Source organism: Pagrus major, chromosome 4 (assembly GCF_040436345.1).
Source record: "Pagrus major chromosome 4, Pma_NU_1.0".
Taxonomy (NCBI): Eukaryota; Metazoa; Chordata; class Actinopteri; order Spariformes; family Sparidae; genus Pagrus; species Pagrus major.
This window is the reverse complement of record NC_133218.1, coordinates 22,517,103-22,539,665: the sequence shown is the minus strand read 5'-3', so window position 1 is coordinate 22,539,665 and position 22,563 is coordinate 22,517,103. Positions and strand designations below refer to the sequence as shown.

The following is a 22,563-nucleotide window of genomic DNA, read 5'->3' as shown; positions in this document are numbered from 1 at the left end:
ATTTGTATATTATGGCACAATACAGAAAATGCTAAACCCTATTAAAGCTTCTGATAACAATAGTCACAGCCATTACCTGCTTAAGTTAAACTGCTTTCTTAAGTACCACTACAGTTAATCATTTAATGTTTCACTTTTTGTCTGCTTATAGAGAATTACAGATATATATGAATATGGGCACTACTGCCATGTAATAATAATGATGGTAATAATAATAATAATAATAATAATAATAATATAGCAACAATTAAAATCCAAGGGTTTTTAATAAAATGGTACTAACAGTTATTCGTCTACACCAAATTGATAGAGCAAGTAAACCATTAGGATGTGCAGATAGAGCAATATGATTTCAGGTTCCTTTTAAACCAATGTCTGTAATTATTTTTGCCCTTTCAGCATGACTTAAATAATAAATTAAATAGCAATGAATACAACAGTGAATCACTTCATAGCTTATATTCATAGTGTGTCCTATTTAAGAATAAGAAGCATCAACAGCTGGTAAAATTAGTGTAGTTTAAAAAGTGAAGGTCATTCTGTCTCTGAAAGCTAAAAGAGAGATGCAGTATACCGGGGCATATGATATTCTCATGAGAGTTTTAAAACTGCTAAACTTTTTCCTCGCTGTGCAGTTCCATGTATGCGATGGGTAAACAATCGACACTATGTAATTCACACTTTCTAACCCTTCGGTTTTCTTCAACTGCAGACAAACGGCCTAAACAAGAGGAAATAATGTGATGAATGCCTCAACATTAAAAATACTTACTCAAATCTTAAAACAAAATGTCTCTTTAATTTGTAAGTGTCAACAGCAGTACAAAAGATGGAGTGATGGGAGAAGATTTCTGTAACACAATTTCTGTCTCTTTTACAGAAAAGGAGGAAATTCTTGAGGTAAATGAGCTTAAACAGGCAGTTATTCATCCCACTGTTGCATTGTTACAATGGACTGAGACATACAGAAAATGGTGTTACGTTATAATATGCCTGAATTGATCCTGTGGGGATAATTTAATCATATACAGTATACACATTTCTATGGTGCCTAGGTGCAACCAAATGTGTCACTCATTGGTTTTGTTTTTACTTGATATATTGTATTAATACTACCGAAGCCGAGGAGATCGCTCTCCACACACACCACTGTAAAATTATTCACCTTAAGTTTACCTCACGTCAATACTGCACATGGAAACCAAAGACTTGCTGGTGTACACTTTGAAGCCAAGCAAAACAAAACAAACATTTAAAAAAAAAAAAAAATTAGCAACATTTTCATTTTTTTCTTTTTAGCAATAATACCCCTAGCAAATAATTGATCTTTTTGTACTGTATAAAGAAGAATGTGAACACAAATGTGATGGCAACATTTTTTTTTAAGTTGAATTAAAAACTTTACATTGGACTGTACAAGATATTATGATAAACTATTTACATATTCAGACATAAACTTTTTTTTTTTTTAAAGCAGCAACAGACACTATGTATTTCATTTTCTCTAATAACACCCAAACAATACTTGCCATGGGCCTAGGTACCTGCCAGGAAGGAAAAAAAAATAAAAAATCTACGCAGAAATTCGTATCAGGCTGCCAGCAATTTCAAAACGATGGCTCCAGTGATAGAAGAGCCACACACAGTGTTGCTTGAGAGACAACTCTAAAAAGCAAAAGTACCAAAGACAACTATAATTGTTGCCCTGAACAACAAATCTTACACTTCTGAACAGCAGCTAGCATGTCAGTCCAGCATGTCAGTGAATTGTGCTGATTAAATTAACACAGAGAACATTCCCACCATTTACATCACAACAGACAGAAAAAAAAAATGAAATTACAGTAAGTAATGTTGAAACAGCATACAAGCCTTTTGTCTTCGGTTGTTAATTCAAACCATTTGCATGTGAATTAAGAGAAAACAACTGTGAGGGCTACATTTGCAGATGGCTGGATAGTCATGAACACTTAAAAAAAAAATCAGCAACGCACAAAAAGTTGACGTGGAGAGTATTAATTAAGAACGCACAACGTGTGTGCATTTTGCCACATTAACACAAATAAATATTTGCACGCTCCCACCTTTTTAGAAAAGAAAGTCTAAAAACATCACTTGTGTTTGAAACAATCAAACAAACAGTTGTGTTTATTATGATGATGTAAATGCAAGCCAAATGCATGCAGATTTTTTTTAAGGTTTGATATCAGCTCCTCATAATAAATCTGACACATACTATGAGTGCTGTAATAAACACAAAACACAAGTGAGGATATACAGCATACCACTTAGATTGTATCATGATTGGAAACAAATTATCGATAAATTCTTTTACATCAAGTGCTTGTTGTTTCAACGAGTACCATATCAGTCGAATGAGTACAGCTTTTGTTTCGATTGGTTGTTTGAATAGTCCAGGGAAGATTATCAATACATAAGCAAGTGAGGTGCTTCTCTCTCTGTCTCAGGTTCAATACTGCTCTCTTCCAATAAGCAGAAAAACTCAGCATCTACATGAGGTACAGTGACTTGTCAGGTTTTAAAAACATGAAACCACGTTGTATAAAAATAAAAACATGAAAAGGAAAATGACATAGAACAGCCAAATACATAACTTATACTTCACTAATGAACAAAAATATATATACTATGTTATATTTACAATAAAATCTAAATGAGATGGTGAATTCACTAAAAACCATTTTGAGCTCCCAATTCATCAAACATGTATGTTTTTTTCTCTTCCTCTGATTGTCCGTGTTGTTGTTTTACTGACAATTTTAGAGCCAGCAGTGGCTAATAATAAATACAATATGTCGATACTCTACAGTTTCGAATACAATATACAATGCACTGAAGTCTGAAGTCTGGTGTTTGACGGCTAAACGAGCCTGCTGTTGAATTTTCTGCTCACTTTCTTGTGCTGAGTCTCTCCCCTAGGCAGCCCTGAAGCTTAAACAAAGTGTTCATTCATCACATGTGTCTTTGCATAAATAAACAAAATAAGTAGACAAAAAAAAAAAAAGACTCAAATCTGGCAACTGTGAGAGCAAACCCACTTGAGTCCAACTGGGGAATTTTGTTCATTCAGGGTGTTTTTCCTCAAACAGCTTCACATTAATCAGAATTGATAAAAAATACAATTTATATCCAGTGCTTATAACACTTATGAAACATTGTCTCCTCGTGAGTTCTTGTCGTTTTTTGTCCTTTCTCATTTTTTTGTGTTTTTTTTTCGCCGTATAAGCACAGTCAAGTTTCAGTTCCGTGAAGAGTCCTTTTTGACTACCAGCCGACCTAAGCAGTGTGGCGTGGTCATGAAAATATTTACAGTCACATACAAATCAATCTAACCACCAACAAACAGGAGCAAACAGCTTAAAAATACCAAAACAGGTCGACTTGGAGGGAAATCCACTTGGGTTGTTCGTAGGAGAGCATCCTTTAAAATGTCTTGTACCTCAAAATGAGAACAATGTCGAAAAGATGTGATGGAAAAAAGTAAAATGGGAATTATTAATGAGGTGGTTAAAAAACCTTAAAGACTGAATATAAATGCTTCCAAAAAGTAGAAACAATGCAAGCCAGCGCTGACAATAAGACAAATAGAGTACAGAAGATATGAGTGCTTAAGAGATATAAAGAGCTGTCTGTACCAATTCGAGCGAGGAGAAAAATGCAGTGACCAGCAGTGGGTGGATCTTGACCAGTTAAAGCCAGTAACCAGCCATTCAGATCCTTCAAAAAGCTCTGTGCTCTCTTCTGAAATGGACAGGTTCAAGGGCAAGGGAGGGGAATAGCTGGACTCATGCATTAATAATGCTGTATTTCAGATGATACCCAGTCGTCAGTCATTTTAATAATCCCCCACAGCTTGATGTACTTGTTCCATCTGCTCGCCAGTGCCTGGTGATTGGGCCAGGGTGGGAGCCCTGTTGAGGCCTTACTACCAGCACTTTGATGGAGAGCACAATGAGGGACACACACCCCATTTTTATTGTTTCCTCATCCTTCCCTAGTGTTTTCTCCTACTCTGAGCCAGATGGCGCCCCCTGGGTGCTGAGGTTGCCACGGGCAGGGGTCAGAGCAGGGCATGGCAGGGAGGGGAGCCACTTAGACCTTCTGCCCTGCAAAGAGGATCTCAGTCCTAACATCAAGGCCTTGCTTTATCTAGCTGCACTCTCCAGAAGGTCACTGCTTGTCAGCTTTTCAGCTGAAATCAGGATAGAGGCTTTGTGCCCCTTGTTTCTGAGTCATTGCATGTTGTCCTGTTTTAAATGCAAGAGTTAAGTGCATTCCAAAAGCTGATAAAGATTACTAAAAATAACAACATAAGGCTCAAGGGTGACAGAATAAGATTTGTATAAGTGCACTAATGCAAAAATCAGTGTTTTAAGTTACTCCTGTCGTGTGTATATGACGAGGTAATTTAAGAAACAAACATATGATTTTAGCCTCTCTCTCAGTTTATAAATGTCCTCATAAACTGTCACTCTGCTTAAGACTACGGCAGTAATCAAGTCATTGCATCAGCCCGATGTCCGTGCTCTGCTTTAAGACTTCTTAGTGTCAATTTAAGATTTACAATGTCTAAAAAGAATTAAGATTGAAAAAAAAAAAAAGTTCTAAGACGTAAGACTTTAAACTTGCCGTCCAAATAGGGGTTAAGGCGTTTAACAGAACGCACTGTAGCTGAACATTGTACAACATCAATTTGAGATTGTAATGCCCCCAAAGCTGCCTTTCGCTGCTGTTCCAATCCCACAGATTGGAGGCCTTTGGCCTTTTAGCATTCTGGCCTGATTACAATCACTCTGATTAAGAACTTGGTGAGTCAGAAACGGTTGCAGAGCTGTAGAAGAGTTGAGGATGCCACAGTGCTCTGTGTGGACTGGGATGAGGAAGTGAAAGGGCTGGCCAGTTTCATTGATGATCACTGCATTGGGCTCCCTGGAGAACAGCTAGCATTGCATGCTACCACCCAAAGATGTCACACACTGTAACCTCCTGCAGAGCCTGCTGCCTCCAAGTTCCTGAGTTTCATTTGTTTATTCTGTTAGGCTAAATTAAAAAAAGACTGGATAATGAAGCTGTATTAAGAGATCAAGAGATTGTCCAGGACTCACGAAGCCTCTCCCAAAAGACTTTTTTTTAGAAACAACTTGAAATGTTTGGCACTTCTGCACTAAATTGTGCAGTTTGTGTAATAACAATAGCAACATAAACAAATAATAATAATAATAATAATAATAATAATAATAATATGTAATTTCCCTCTGTAATAAGTTGGAATCACTCCGTATGAATTTTGAGATATTTTGTTCTGGTAACAATTGATTCTTGATTAAAAACATTCACAAGCTGTTGGCTGGCACACTATACCTGAGTGAGAATAATATTCCCATCTTGAACAGTTATGCAATATATCAAAATCACCTAATTGAAGAGGAAAAACAAGGTAAATGACTGTAAGAATTATAGGTTCATATCAAATATGCAATTTCAAGTTCCGTCTTTAGTTCTAGGCAATGACCTAATTGTGTAAATGTCCATGATCACAACGAAAAAATAAACAATGACATGAAAAAAATATCTAAATTACCACAACCAAACTGCTTCACACACTTGAAGAAACACTTAAGACCAAATAGCTTTTGATTCAGATGAAGCCACATCTGCATGCTGGCTCCTAAATGATACATCAGTTATTTTTTTTTTTTTTTGAATTTTAAAACCTTTGTGGTGTTGTTTTTCTTTTGCTCTTTAGCTCCCTCAGATCAGGTCAGACCAGCCCTCTGGGCATCCTCCTGTATGAGTGTTGTGTCTGCATCGGCCTCTTCGATTAAAGAGGTCTCAGTTGGCGCTGACCGGCTCTTGTGTGTCATTTTCACTACTATAGTCTGATTTGGGCTCGTCCTCAAAATCCTCGTACATGTCCATCTCGTCCTCACCGTTGACCGGCGCGCTGTTGTTTGCCATGGTGCTGGGCTCTAGCTTCATGTTGTAGGTGCTCTGGATGACAGGAATGGATGGCTCCGGACTCGCTGAGGCACTTGAGCACTCGGATGTCATCTGAGGTGAGGGTGTTGTGGTCGCCATGGTGATGGCCCCAGGGTAGACCATACTGGCGCTGGTGGTGATGGGAAGCTGTGGCGGCTGCCTGGATGTTGGAGAAAGAGATAAATTAGAAAATTAAATTTAACCACACTTCTCTCTTTTGACTTACTTTTGATACAAACTTGACCTTCAGAAACAATAAAAGATCAAATGGAAAGGAGGCTGAAAGTGTTGCTGAAGGAGGGAGTACTGTGAAAGGTGTTTAAAGTTTTTCTTTTTTTTCCACAGTGCTCAAACTGAGATGGTTGGGTTAGGGGTTTCCCACAGCAGCTTTGAGCCAGCAGCTCTGTGAAAATGATTTGGGAAAAGAGAGGTACTCCTGACAGCTCCCGTCTTGAGCTGTTCAGAAACACTACCCAGTTTATTGGTGACATAAAACCAATACGTGGTTAGTGCTGCTCTTGTCTGCTGTAGCGCTGGATGATTGATACTCCAGCCGCTGAAGCTTATGACTGACATGGGAACACCTGGAGAAGGGTTCTCCTGCTAACCACACACAGTAAATTAAAGCGTTAAGCTTCAGACTGCCGCCCTCCAGGCTTCTGTAAGTCTATACCTACAGCTTATATCCTGTAATAATGTCTGCACTTCAGGCTCCATTTGCACACTGCTATTGTCTAAAATTTTAAAATTACAGCTATTGAAAAACACTCTATTTTAATGTGCATGTCAGGCTCTTGTCTTAAAACCAATACAGTAGAGGTTAACTCAACGCTCGCTTTGGGAAATGGTGCTTACATTTTATTGAGAACAAGCTCTGAGGAGGCTAAACGCTACAGTCCAGTTGGTATGATTGTCTGTGTGTTATGGTGCAGACACACAGAATCTGGCGAGGATGCATCTGGATGCTACGCACCACTTGGAGCTGCAGCTTTTGGGTGATGTAACTGCTAGATGGGCGTTGCTTGGCTTTGGCTTATCCGTTTTTAACATAGCGGCCAGGTAACAAACTTTCTCACTTTAAAGCTAAAGTACACCGAAATATGATTCATATTTGATCAGCACAGCCTAGATTGACATTTTGATCTTATTTTTGTGAGCTAGCTGCTGCTGGATGTCCTCATTTTCATAAACTAGAGGTTGAGTCATAATTATAGCAGCTACTGTATAGTCAACTTGCTCTTGCCTATCCTTAATGTAGCATATGACCAGATCGCCTGCTCTCCAATGAGCATCAATCAACCAGTGAGATCCAATGAACAGGATCCATCGACTTGATGTCTTTCTAGTCCGGATCTAGTGTGTCTGCACCATCAGAGTGTTTGTCGTATTTGTGACTGCGTACCTACCCCACAGTGAAGAACTGCCTCATCTCTTGTCGCCGTGAGCGCATCATCTGCTTGTACTCTCCAATGCGGAGTTTTTTTCCGTCGATAATGCAGGTCCTCTTAGGCCGAGGCTTGTATTTGTAGTTTGGGTACTTCTCTAGGTGGAGCTTACTCAGACGGGCCTGTTCCTCGTAGTATGGCTGCTTGTCCTGGTTCGACATAGACTTCCACCGAGAACCTACACAACACAGGAGATTCAGATTTCAGTATCACAAACAGGAACAAAGCTGTTTTAACTGATAGTGAACATGAGTAATTGAGTTAGCAGGGGCTTTCCACTCAACTTTCCGTTACAAGAGTTCGGATGGGAATTGATAAGATATTACCGATACCAAAATTGGTCAATATTATCATTCCTGAATGATTCCTGATGAATTTTCTGTGTGGAAAAAGTAGGCCTACATAGGTTTTCAGCATTAATGCAACTGTTTTATTATCCCTGAGTCTGAACAGTGTATAGGTATAGTAGTAAAAAAAAGCTTGAATATACTTCAGGTGTGCAAAAGCTCCACTGTTTAATGGCTGTGTAATTTGGAACCGGTTCTTAACTGGAACTGGTTCTGGAATCCCTTCCCTAGTGACACTGCATACAATGTCAAATACAGAGAATCGGCATATTGCTGCTTTATCCACCTTTATTCGAATGTATCTTTTTACAGACATTACACCTAGCACTGTTGTCATCTTTCTCTGTGAAATGAAGCCACGCTTTGGACTGTTTCTTCTTCTCAGCCACGACTCCTCTTTGTTGAAAGTGTGTAGCAGTATAGAAAAATGTGTTTGACGTCATTCTTTTGCAATGCACAACTGTCAGAAAAACATGCCAGCATCAATAAAAGGAATTGATAAGCTCCAAAAAATATCATGTGATACAGATACACAATTTGGAGCTGGTTCTCACCTGGAACCAGTTCTTGATTACCATAGCTATATAGGAACCAGTAAGTCATGTAAAATTCACGGTCAAATTACTTTCTTTAAAACTGATTTTCTAGCAAAAAATCATGTTCCATCACCTTTTCCGCACCGACCCATTGATAGCCCTGAATATGGACATTATCTGAGACGAGAAACATGCTTCGATGTCAAACAGCAAGGAACAACAAGCTAGTGTAGTAAATACTGCAGCTCTGTGAAGTGTCCTACTAGGCACTGGATGACAGCACTTTTAACAGCTCTGATGTATGGACTCCAATGCTGAGGGGACAAGACCCATTTAGCCTCTGTCATTTTTCATGACAAACACTTATGGTAGTGATGGGCCGTAAATCCATCTGTATGCTGAGGTGACCCGATACACAGTGGCCTATGAGATAACACACCCTCCTCCTTTAGATATAAGCTATTTTTTTCAGATCAACTATACTTATTTAAGAGCAATAAAGCCATATCTAAATGTACTGTTAATTTTGTTTGCCAACGACTTAAGTGCAGATACAAGTGATAGCAATGTATTTGACAAAGTACTTACAGTGGCTTTACAAAAGTAGTTAAATTGTCTAGGGAGACGATACCTTTAAATATTTCATACAGTGACTTACATTTGATTTCAAAGGTCTTACCCAAAATCTTGCTTATGTTGGAGTTGTGCATGTCAGGGAAGGCCTGGAGGATCTTGCGCCGCTCGTCCTTGGCCCACACCATGAATGCGTTCATTGGCCTTTTAATGTGGGGCTCGTTGTTGTTCCTTCCTCGGGCTTCCCTGAAGACTCGTGCCTCAGTAGATCCAGCGCCTCCTGTTGGCCAACAATAATAGGGTTGGGGTTTATCTGTAGAGCCATTTATTTCCTTGGACCCTGCAATGGCCAGAGCAGGAACAAGAAGAGAGAGTGAGGCAAGACATTGATTAAATGACGAGCCGTGTTCAAACTCTCCTTCATTTACTGTCATCGCTGCTATCATCATCATGAACATTGTTTCAGATGAGTGCAGGGCCACAGACCCTCCTGGGGAGGTAGACTTTCCATTGAGTGGAAAACCTGACTTGACAGGCTTTTATTTTATGTGCTATAAAAGCGAATACAATGTCAGTTTAATGCTCGACAATGTATTCTCAGGTCTTTCCAAAACCAGAAGAGGAAGAGGACCTTGGACTTTGGTAGCAGTTAAATATTTTGTCTGCAAGTTTTCACACGTCTTTACTCAGCCACATACATTTCAATTTGACATTCATAGTGTTTGTAAAAAGTGCAAGAATGCCAACATAAATAACAAATATGGGACTTGAGGCAGTCTCTAAAATTCATTCCTCTGCATTACTCTTTCTCTCTTTTTTTCTTCCTTCTTTCTCGAGCGTACACACACACACACACACACACACACACACACACACACTCACACACACTCACACACACTCACACACACACACACACACACACACACACACACACACACACACACACACAAACAAACCAGGCACACATTTGCGATGAGAGACTGTGCCGATTCTGCAAAGTGCCGTTTCTCAATCAGGGCATTCACAATCAGCATAAGAGAGTTTCTCTCAGTATTAAACTGTACATCAGACTGATAATGATTTCTGTTTGCATGCGCATTTGCTTCCTTTTATATGTAAGATGTGAAAGAATTAAATAAAAGCAGTATGAATATTTAAACAAACAAAAACATGTTGATAAACAAGGCTTGAAAAATAAGACAAAAAAAGCCTTCCATATGCTACGATACATCTTTAATGATCTCAAATCTGGAAAAGAAAGCTTGGGATGACTCATGCATATTTCATCATCCACATGTGAAGCCTTCTCATTAGACCATTCCACTAGCAGCCTTGGCACACGTTACCTGGGGTTTGATTTCTATTATTATTTCAGTTGATAAACAAAATCAAACTCTTAATGAGTAACGGAGGGCTGTGCAGAGACATTAATTCCAAATCCGCAGAAAAACCCTCGCTCTGCTCTAATCACTGAAGATGCTGCTGCACCATTCTCAGCCTCAAGAGTTTGAGTGTCTTCACTTTTGAAAAGTGTGTCTTCTTTTCAAAAGTATTATGGGAGACAAGAAGTGAAAAGGCAATCTATGTAGATGATGTACTGAAGGAGCACACAGCCACCTCCAGTATAATAGAGATGGAGGTGCGGAGGAAGTTGGTTTTGGTTTATGCTCAGAGAGAATGTTTTTGGTCCACCAGGAAACCTGTTTCTCCCAGTACAAAGGCCCCGCAAATCGATTTTCACCAGCTCCTGTTTAACAGTCAAACAGCCACATTTATGATCCACAGAGGCTCGCCTTCATCTGGGAGGCCAGTGAAAAATTGTGTTTTCAGATTGTGACTGCCCAGAGGATTCAGCTCCTATTGTCATATTGTTCAGGCCGATGGAAGTTAAGAGTCACAATCATATTGTTTAAGGCATCTCCTGGTCGCCTCTGAAAATCCTGGTTATGTCTTCTGCAAAAATATGCAAATAACAAAAAAAAAAATGGAAATAAAGTACATATGAAATAATTATAACATATACTTTTAGACTTTCTCTCATTCTTGATATCTCAAAAATAAAAATCAATATAGTACCTTCATTTATGACTATTCATAAAAGTTAGTCCTAGATTGTCATAATCTTATGTTATTCACTGTCAAATATTACGTTTTTATTTTATTTATTTTTTTTCAGGAAAAGCTCAATCTAAAAAACCTTTGCCTAATCTTTCACTTTGATAATATGGCCTACACAGCCTACTAATACATTATCATAAATATACAGTACGTTCTTAAACACAGGTAATACAAAATACTAAACCAAAATATTTAAGAGTCTTGTGTCAGTTTTTCAAATCCTCCAAGTATCATCTCTTGTTCTGTGTGTTTGCCTCTGCCTCCTAGAAATGCTTGAGGCCCTAAAGCCATCATGAATTCAGAAATAATACACTACCTTTGCTGCCACCGAACCCCACAGTACGTTAATTTCATTTAGCATGCACTCACTGTACAGGATGAATTGATTTCACTTTGTTTGGTTTTGACAACCATGTTTATTGTGCAATGAAATGTGGTGTGGCGGAGGGCTGACAGTATCCATCAACGCGGGGCAATCTGCTGACTGCCGGGGCCAGATGAAGGTATTCATTAGCTCAGGAGCGCAGCGCTCACTCAGACACGACAGCCAGTGTCTGCGCCCCGGGATCGCTTGCTGTAATTTACGATGCCTCCCGTGCCATTACTCTATCACTGACACTGATTCAGCAATTTATATACTGGTGTGCATGCATATGGGCAGAGGTGAGCTTCTTACGGGGAGGGGGACAAAACAACCGCCTGCCATCAGCTAGTGCCACATCCATAGTTAGCCAGGAAACCAACCACGTGACTTGGTTCATTGGAGGGAAGCCAGATGAGGCATGGTTTTTTGCTCTCATGATGGCACATAGAAAAGTGCCTGTCTGCTCTGCTGTTGAAATGAACAAGTGTTACATCATCTTCACCCATATTGAGGCAGGTGCTGTCGCCCTGGCTTTGTAAAGAACAACGTGATAAAGGTATCAAGCTAAATCTGACCCCTTATTCAGCCCCTGTAATATATATGACTTAATCAGAGGCATCCTGCGCATTAGCAGCCAGTCTAAGCAAATCCCTGGAAACTGCAACACGCAATTTACTGCAACATTGTTTCTGTCTTTTTATTAAAAATCACGACACTGCTCTGACATTTTGCAAATGAGCATTAGCCATTTTTTTTCCAGGAGGTGCAGGACATTTAGGAATCAGTTAGTTAGGTGTGTGATTGTGTAAATAAACACAGATGTTTAGCAGTGACAGGGGCAGGCCCCCTGGGTGGTAACCAGGGAGGGAGCGAAACAGAGGGAGTGCTGCTTAATAGAATTTATTGTGATTCATGAGGCCCGCAGCTCAAGTGTGACAGAGCGATATGAGAATCCCCTTTTAATTTGTCTCTCCTGGAAACACTGCAGATGAGCAGCATGAATTACAGTGAGAGAGAATGATTGTGTGTGTGTGTGTGTGTGTGTGTGTGTATGGGGGAGGCCGGGAGGAGGTGGGAATAAAAAATGGAGAAGGGAGAGCGAAAATGGACGAAGCAGGAAAAAGGGGAGAGAAATGTAGAATGTAATGAGGCCCAAAAGCCGATCACACCTGTGAGCTGCAGGCTCAGACTCGACCATGTACCAAGCCAGAGGGTAGCACTGCCCCGGCCGTCCCCTCTCCCTCCCCCCCTTCTCTCCTCCTTACTCATCTTTGTTCTGCGGGCAGACACATAATGTCACCCAGGAATCCGCTCAAGAGGATGAGCCTCAGTGAGCAGGCAACAATCACGCAAACCTGCCAAGCCCTCCCTGTTGGGATCAAATCTAACACCTCTGACTGAAGGCATTTACCGCTGACAATAGAGCCTCTCCCTCAGAGCAGGATCAGGCTAGATTAATGTGTATGGACAGACAGGACACAGCGCTCAGTGGCCCTGTTTGAGCCTGAGCCTCATAGCGCGCTAATTAAAGCATTACAAATTACAAGTGATATAAGCCATATTATAACATGTCAATCTTTTTTTCTTCTTCTGCGGTTAGGCTGTTTTGAGTGTTGTCGAGCACTTGTGAGTGTGTGTGTTAGTGCGAGTGTGAGCACGTGTGAACTTGGGAACAAACAGCCAACCTGTTTCAACATGCAGGCTATGGTTTTACTTTTGCTTTCTCGTTCCCCTCTCAATGCATTTAGCCCAAAAGTGGAGTCTGATCTTTCACAAAACGCCAGCCTTGCACACACAAAAGGAGACACAGAAGCAGACACAAATTTCTCCCACACGGGGTGAACTTGAATTTACCAAACTTTTTCTCTTGACCGTGTTGACCTATTCAGCTATTGTTGTTGTGACTTGATAAATCATTTTGTCTGAGCCTCCTCATCTGAGCTTTCTTCTCAGAAATCTCCTCAGCAATAAAAGCCGGAGCTCGATTCCCACGGCCTCACAGCGGAAGGAAAAACAACAACAAAAACCTCTTCAAACAATCAACTCGTATAAGACTTCATAACAGCTCCGAGCTACCGATGTAAAGAAACCCATCACCAATGATCTGTAACAACAATGCAACACTACTGTTCTTCTCATCCTATTCCACGAGGACTCTGTTAGAGACACGCTGCTCGGCTAAAGCCTTGTCTTTTCTCACTCTGCGGTTGATATCATCACACTGGGCGTTTTAGATTAATTCTGTTTCCTGCCTCCACACATCTCTCAACAACCCCTTTGTTCTCTGCGGACCCTCAGTGATGGGGGGGGGCGGTTTAGACAAACACACAACCTCAGCTACACAGCAACTCCATACTGCCACATGTGAATGAACAAAGGGGCTGGCTCAGCTGTGGCCCTTTGTGGTATTTGGTAATGTTTTCATCGGAGCTTAAAAAGAGCTAATGAATTTGGGTTTGTGAGTGTGGCTCGTGGCTTTGTAAAATGAAGGAAATCCTATCTATTTCCATTCCTTGGCCGCATTTTTCCTTCCAAGTCGTTAGGACTTTGGTTGCTGCATGCTTCGTAAATATTAGCTCAAGCAACCTAAAGCTTTCTGCGAGTTGCCGTGATGACAGAAGTACCGCTGTACACTGGGTCTGCTCAATGTGGCTGCTCTGTTCTGGAGGGAAAGCTGCTACACACCAAAGGGCTTTCACACCCTATGTAACGGTTGGGAGCTACACCCAGTAATTTTCCTTTTCAGGAAACAACCAAAGCATAGGCAGTGTGTGTTACATTTATGACTTACGTTACGAATGTCTGTATACTGTTAGCATTGATTTGGCAGATTTGCTGTTCAAAACACATCCAGATGTCTGGTTTAAGTTCAGTTGAAAAATTATGTGTTGGTGACATAAAACTGTTGTTTAGGAAGAATTAAAATTCCTGTATTTTAATGTAAAGCAGATCCTTCATATGCTGAAATGTGGTCAACTGTAATATGTAAGCTTCACATAAAACCAAACTTCAATCAAATTCAGTCCACTTTTATGACTTTTCCATGGGAATCAGCAAATATTAAAGAGGTTATTGAAGAGAGCACATATAAGCTACACCTAGACAGATACTGTATGTTTCTATATATCAAGGTATGCAAGAGAGCCGAGCCTCAGTTGGTTCAGGGAATAGAAAATCCTCACAACAAGGATTTCAAAAGTAAACATGTCCTCATAAGAGTAAACACTTTGTGGTTTACTGCTTCACATCACTCAAGCGTATGTGTTTTCCTCTCGGTGAAGCTGAAAGAGACAGACAGATATATTTGTAGTGAAGGAGAAGAAATGGTAACTGTGTGTTTTGAGTTATGTGTACTGCCCCGGCTCCCAGCCGTTTCCCCCTGGGAAGAGGACCTCTCCTCTCCTCTAACCTCTGCTTGCTCATAATCCACAGCCCACTGGGAACACTGATGTGAGGCGTCTGGCGCAAGCCTTTCCCTCGGCCCTGCGCAGGACTTAAAAGGACACAACTGCCCTGGTGTGCGCTCTGTTTTGGTCCTGACTCCACAGTAGCCACAGAGGGAAGGTTCCCACTGGGAGAATGAGCACTGGAAGCACATCTGTCCGAAGAGTCAGACGGGTGGGGAAGGGATCTGCTGCTGTGGCTATCATGGGAAACATGTCAATGACTCCACTAAATACACCTCTAATTCAAATCCTCAGGATTGGGTGTGATGTGAAAGTAGACGTCATTAAAAAGAATTTTGCTTTGGAGTTGGTAAACAAAAATGTTTATGGGAAGTAAGAAAACATATTTAAAAGTCTATGTGAACCAATTATGCCGGAGCATTACTTACTAAAACTGATGGGAAATGTGTCTAAGATGCTATTTAAAGATGTTGATGGGTTACATTGTCCTGAGAAATATCTATCCTTCTGCCTTGAGACTTTTTGAGGCATCAAAGATGAGTCAGAACCATTTTCCCCTTTGCTCTGGCTCTGAAGTGCCATGGAAACTGCCACAAATATTTATGTTGGACAAACATTAGCGCACCGAGGTGCTCCTTGCTCCTGTGTAGGAGCCAGCACCACAAAGGGAGATGACGCTTTGTCACACTGGTGCAACCCGAATTTACACCCCTGTGCCCAGGACCTCAAACAAGCACAACAGCAACAGGAGCCGAGCTTGGAAAAGAGCCAGCTTTGTCCTCAGGCACCCTTGTCCTCCGCTCACCTACCTGTGAAAACCTCGGAGCCACGGCTCATTTCAAACGGCATTCACCCCAACCCCCACATCTCCTTACACACACGCACATGTTTCTGCACACACCCTTACAAACCAGTCTACAGTCTAACACTGAGACACATGCAGTAGCAGGCTTTGTCAGCCATCAAAACTCTGTTTGCTTCCGAAGTATAGAATAAGTCTAGAGAGTACAGCTAATATACTGAACATTATTCACATAGAATTAACAGGCACATTAACAGGCTTTTAGTAAATTTGTGTGCAATATAACTAACTAATCTGATCAGTTACAATCATGTTTAAGACAAAAAGTGAAACCCAAATATGGCCTTACCATCTAGGTCCTCAGGCCTGGTGAGGTCAATAACTCTGTGGCCGATCTTTCCGTCCTCACCCAGCTTGCCGAGGTGGTGCCCGAGGCTCTCAAAGTGCGCCCTCTCCTACAGGGGAAATATAAACAGTCAGGAACACGAACAAGCACATATACACGTTTTTACAGTGATAGAATTGTAAAAATAACCCCATCAGGAATCTAAAATTTTGAAAAGAAAAAAAGTGTCTTTGATAAATGGGGGTTCTTTTGAAGAGCTGCTCTTTTGACATGAGCTAGATGTAGCTTTTTCCTCTCTCATCTCTCTATTCAGCCGCTGTTATAATGGATGACAGGAGGCAGAGAGACAGTGAGGGCCAGGGGTGCTGTAAATAGATTTACAGAAGGATACTTTGTGATCCTGAGCACACAATGGGGCCGTGGCCCTCTTTGCAGTGCTCAGATTTTCCTCTGTAATCTTCTCCTTACATCCTCTCTTGCAGTCTACAGCGCCCAGAGCTCAGCGCCCATCATTTATTCAGAGTTCATGCTTTGGAGAACACACCGTGTTTTCCCGTTTGTCATGTCGCTTTGTGCTCAGATTAAACTTGGCATCATGTTGTACTTGACGCACAATGAAACCCTGTCATTCAGCGCTCCGTGACAATATTAAATGTCATGTCCGTGTGCATTTACAGAATAAAATAACAGCTTTCGGGGGGCCTCTGAATAGTTGCTGCACATTACACTTAATGTATTATGCAAGGGGAGAGTGCCGACTGCTGCTGGCTCCATTGTTGAATGACCTACTTCCTCAGTGAATACACAGGGCATTAGCAAAGGGCTGTCTTCCTCTCTAAAGACTCAACTAGGAGATGGACACTTTGACTCTGCATGATACAAATAATCTCTCCCCCCCCCCCCAGGTTTCGCCTGGATGACACTAAAAGCAGGCATGTTGCCACCATTCAGAAAAAAAGCATTTGTTTTACTCCCAGGGTGAGCATTCAATATCTGCCAAAGATGTACTGTCTGTGCTGACCTCTGCCTCTTTCTTTTCCAAACATGCCTATCACACGCAGTCTGAACAGACACTCAGGTAGAGTCCCCACACAATACTAACAGCTCCCCTGCCACACACACCGACACCGACAAACACATGAATCTTTTAGCCCCCTCTTTGTACCGTTTTGTTGTTTCTTCACTTTTCCCCCTCAGGGAAGTTTTGTTTTCCACTAAAAGAAATAAGCAGACCTAACTATTGTAAGTGAATATATTATTGTTTACAGCTGAATTTTACCTGACATATGCAATATTGTGGGCAACCATCAGTAATTACAGAACATTTAGAACATTAACTTAAGAAATGTGTCTACATTTTTTTTCCTTTTGTATAACCTTATTTTACTTGAAGGGTTTAAAAAAGATGACAAGATGAAGAATGAAGATAGTTCAAGTCCATTTTAGGCCTTTCACAGCATTTTGATTTTCCTCATGCTTTTATTTATTCAAGAACTATTCCTCAAAAGAAAGGACTGCGAGAGAGACAGAAAGAGCACTGCAATTTCCCATCATACTTGAAGGAGCAGTCATTATTTATGGCCAGCTGAGTGATTCTGATATACAATTAACCACTACCTGCTTATGGCCTGTGATTAGAGCCTGTCCATCTGACGGCCCTTTGCTTACTTAAGTGTTTTGTAATTATGACATATGTGGTGGTCCCTGCTGGGCAAGAGGACGCTTTGTATAGAGAAGATGGAGTGTGGGGCCTTCCTCCGTGTCACATTCCGCGTTAAGCAACACATGCACGAGCAAGCAGGCACGCACGCGCACACAGAGCCGTATTCATCACCCAGCCACATTATTGCTCTTAATGAAAGAAGCTAGCAGCCCGATGACAAAGTGACTGATGTGCGATTAGCTGGATGGGCAACGGTGCAGCTTCAGATGCTACTTGGACAAGTCCACTAGGAAGACACAGCGTTCACGGGTACTGTACGTCTGTAATAAAGTAGTCATCTCGTCCCTCTTCTGCGCTTCGCCGGTCCCTCCTGATCAATCAAGTCCTTTTATAAACTCATGATCATTAAGCATCATGTTGGGTTGAGAAGGAGGGAGAACAGGGGCCATCCATCAATGAATTTCATTAATAACTAGCTTGGTGTTGAACTTCTTTCTCCATCGCACAAAGTCATATGATTAGTGAACATCAGCACATTAGACAGCTGGGACGAACACTGAATGAAGCTCTTGTTGTAGGAAGTAGCTTCACTTCATTTGACATAAAAAGGGCTTCTTGTGTTCATGTAGACAACATGCACGAGCCAGCATTTTACATACTTGATATAAAGAGGTAGTTACATTAAGTACCCTTCCCTTGCTTGTGTTAGCTGTGCTAATTAATATCAGACTATCTGAGCAATATGGTACCACAAATTTTCATAAAATTTTATATACTGAGCTTAATATACTTATTGGTTATAAGTTTGGTGATTTATATCTGCGAATTAGAATTACAGTTGAAATTAGGGCCATAAATTATCAGCACAGCATCGGGGGTTTTGTTTTAAGGCTTGAAAATATTCAGTGAACTAATGCTTCTTTACTGCCCACGCATCAAGTGCTGTGATAAATTAATGGCACTTTTATTATTTTATAGTGTCATTAAATTTTTACTGATCACTCTGACACAGAGAAGTAGCAAAGGACGTGCAGTATCTTGGGAAGCCGGCCATCCTGCCAGGAAAAGAGAGGCAGTGTACGGCTGATATAGAAAAAGGTGTTTGTAATATAACAAGGGAGCGATCAAAGACACAAAGAATACAGAAACCCATGCAGCTGTGAGGAGGTAAAGATAAAGAGGCAGGAAACAAAAGATGTAACAGTACACATTATTCCCCTCCCGCTCTGACCACGACCGCTGGCAAGCAACCGGCCCCTCCCTCAAATGACTTCAACATGCAGCTCTCCATCACCACAACTAAAATTATAGCGATGCACTCTGAGCTGTAGTGGAAAACTGCCACCCACAATAATCTCATTTGCCCTGCCCGTGCAGTCTTTTGTCTTTAAAGTTTGGTAACGGATGTGTTTTGTTCAGCGGCACATGGCTTTCCCTGTGAAGTCACAAGCCAGTCCAGTGAAGTTGTGAGTCACTGAGGAAGAGAGAGGAGTAGAAAGAGGGAGAGATAGTGGAGTCTGTGCAACTTCTTGGGCGAGGGAACCCAAAAGAGCCCTTGTCAATGCTGTAAAGAGAGCTTTAATCTGGCCGGCCACAGAACATGTGCCGGAGGCCTGCTGCTCTGCCCACAGGGTGTATTCTTGGTAGAGGCGGGTGGCGTACGGCCCTGTGCATTGTGCCTTCTCCTGCCCTATATTTAGGCAACACATTGCCAATCCTAACACTCCTTCACTCTCCCATTTGTATATAGCTCCAGGCTATAGCCAAAGCCATATGGCCTGAGATTGTTAAAATAAAGATGAAAGAAAAATAAAGAGGAGAGTCAGGTAGACTGTGCTGCAGATCAACGTGCTGTTTTTTGGAGCTGTCTCAGTTTGTTGGGTCAAGTTTAGAGAGGAAAAAAAAACTGTCTTAAGCTAAATGATTTGAAAGTTTTCATTAAACATAATAAGGAATGGATGTACTACTTATCACATCACATTAGATGGTTTTTGACTGTACAAAAATGTATTTAAAATATCAACATAACTTGAAGAGATAACAGTTGACGTTTATGTTTTTGGTTGCAAAAGAGTTATCTACTGAGGTTAGCAAGCTAACCAGCTAGCATCGGCCTGTCCTGGTCCAAAGCTCCTATGCTAGCAGTGTAAACACCATCACTCTCCTGGTTCTCAGAGCTTGACCATACTGCGATTTTGATAATATATTGATTTAATTGTGTGGCCCTATCAAATACATTATTAGTTTGTTATCATTGGTATCAATTAACCAAATTTAGCTTTTCTTTTTTTTGTTTGATTTTTATAACAAAATGATTCCATGTTTAAAATGGAATAAGGTAAACCAGATGATACAATCACAGATTAAGTTGGCATGGTTGCTTGCCAAAACATTTTGACATCAGAACGACTATTTGAAGAGAAAATTGCTTCGTTTCTTTCAGGCAGCTGGCAGGCATGACACGTTATTACTTCCAAAAATTACCAGTTGCCAACTTAAAGTCACATAATAGTCTGGTTAGTTATTGGCCATATATTTATGTACTGTATGACATGTTTAGCCCCATCTGTGAAATCTGACATCAGTAACTGCTCTACCTTCCAAGATCTCTCAACTATCAGTAGAATCTCAACCACGTTTCCTTCATGGTGGAAAGTATATGATTGCAATTATCATTGGAAACTTTAACAGCTGCGGGACCCCAAACAGCCACTTATGTTTGATAATGTGCTGAACTGGCTCTGGTTATATCACACACCTGGTATGTGGCAAGTTGAAGGCAGTAGCTCTATGACCACAATACAACGCTTTGTGTATCAAGTGTCAGTCATCATCTGTGGCCCTCGAAGTCTTCTCTCCGAGGGTCCCAGACTAAACCCCCTCAACAATCTGCCCCAGCCTGATGGAGACAAAGCCTGCACTTTAACATGGCTACAGCGCCTCACAGCTCAGCGCCTCATCTGTTTTGTATTTTTATTGTAACCAGTTGCAGTGTTATTTATAGAGTCTGCAGCTTTCCAGTAGTTTTTGCTAGTTTTGAACCATTTAAATGTTAAGTACATCCAGCCATGCGGTGAACCCACAGCTCCTTTCATGCAGACTGTTGCTCTCTTTTTACCCGGAGCTCTCCCTTTTTGCTAAGGCTAATGCAGGCAGCAGCAGAATCAACAGTAGCAGCCACAAAAGGCTGGCATCTGTTCTATAGTAGTCGTCCTCAACATCACACAGAGCAGAGATGGCCAGCTATTCCAGTCCCATTTGTACTGCCAGGGCATCACCTCATTTGTTTGAAACAGAGGGAGGAAAGGCCTTTAATTAAATTAAGGAGCTTAAACTATGTTTAAAAAAAAGTGAGGTAACCCTACTCTGGGCTTTGTGCCAATTTAATGTTTATTGTTTGCTTTTAATAAAAGGATATGCTATCATTATTCAAGATAGGTTATTTTTTGTTGGAGGGAAAAAAGTCAAACCCACAAAATCTGACCCTTTAGTGCCAAATTTAAAATGTGCATTTAGTCTAAAGAATTGGATTTCTTTTACATGTTGGTGTCTACTTTGGGACATTTGGAGAACATTTTTAATGCATTCTACAAATAGTGCAATTTTGCGTCAATAAGAATAAGATTTGCTAGAATGTATAATGCATAACTATGTCAGCGCTGGGACACACTTCTGACACAGTGTTCAGTTATTATGTTATGTTCTTCTCCACTCCACTGCTGAGATCATTTGTGTTGACATCATGTACTTTTACGGGTTTCCAGTCCTCAATGATCCAGAACTGTTCACTGGGTCCTCCAGGGACTGTTAAGTTGGGCTGAAATCTAGTGCCTTATCAAACCGTCCAGGATGCTAACTGCAGGATATTAGTGCAGCATTACACAAAAAAAACTCTTTCACATATGGACAAAACCTCAAGACTTGTTGGACACGGGAACAATTGTGTGTCTACTGCAACAATACCAGAGACTATAAATGGTCCTTCGTGGCCCATTCTTTTCCTTGTCCTTTGTTGTGTGTGCCTTGTGGTGAGTGCGGTATCACAGGTCTTTGCTAGTGGGGCCAGCAGCATTTCTGCAGCAGGCCAGAAATTCACCATGTAAAATGACAACTGTAGAAAATAATGGAGCCACCACCGCCAAATGACCCTAGCAAGATGCAGTGTTGATGTCTTTCTGGGGAAGAGGCGAGACAGAGCAAAAGACCTGACCTGGGAAAGGAGCCCGTAGACACACACCCACTCACACACATATTATCCAGAGTCATACATTATTTTTATTCTTCTGGCAAACATGAACAATTGGACAAAGCATTAATGTAAGCAATCTTCACAATAGCACTTGCTGGCTACAGCCAGTGTCTGGGAGCTGAGCATAATCTAATTTGGATGGGCAAACCCTTGTATGCCAAGGATTTACATTGCAGCCAAAACGCCTTGGTTTGCAATTTCCAAGACAGCAGTCGAAAAGGAGCAGAAAATTGCTTCCAGGGCTGCAGACCAGACAAGATTATATTCAAAGTCTTTGTGAGGGCTTTGCCTGAATAGAGCCCTGGCATCACACACACACGTGCATGCACATGTATGCACACACACACAAAAAAAAAAAAAAATCACACAGACACACACACACATACACACACAGAGGGGACCGATATAACCACTATAACCAATAGGTTAGGAGTCTGGATTTTGTGGAGCACCAGTGTAAGCTCCATTTGAATATTTACAGGATGAGCTTTGGGACACGGGAAATGGACAATTGTAGTCATCAATACCGAAGAGAGGAGGTGTTGCGGGGCAGAAAAGGGCAGTTCAATAGGTTAATACACTGGCCTTTCACCTTTTGATTCCAGTTAGGGACATGTCAGCAGAGGAATATATTTTATCTCACACAACCTCCCGAGCATCAATCAGAACTCAAGTAAGAGATATTGATGCATCAGTGTAGAAATCTGTCATAC

General features: G+C 41.1%; 1 protein-coding gene across 1 annotated transcript in view; it reads right to left on the bottom strand.

Annotated features, from left to right (window-relative positions):
* Positions 1–779: 779 nt before the first annotated feature.
* Positions 780–22,563, bottom strand: part of sox6 (SRY-box transcription factor 6) — a 137,629-nt gene continuing 115,845 nt past the window's right edge. Inside the window, exons 14-17 of the mRNA XM_073464063.1 lie at positions 15,942–16,047; positions 9,008–9,181; positions 7,407–7,623; positions 780–6,160 (exon numbers count right to left, since the gene is read on the bottom strand). Coding sequence (XP_073320164.1) covers positions 5,854–6,160; positions 7,407–7,623; positions 9,008–9,181; positions 15,942–16,047 — 804 coding nt within the window. The 3' untranslated portion in view covers positions 780–5,853. The remainder of the gene's footprint in view (positions 6,161–7,406; positions 7,624–9,007; positions 9,182–15,941; positions 16,048–22,563) is intronic.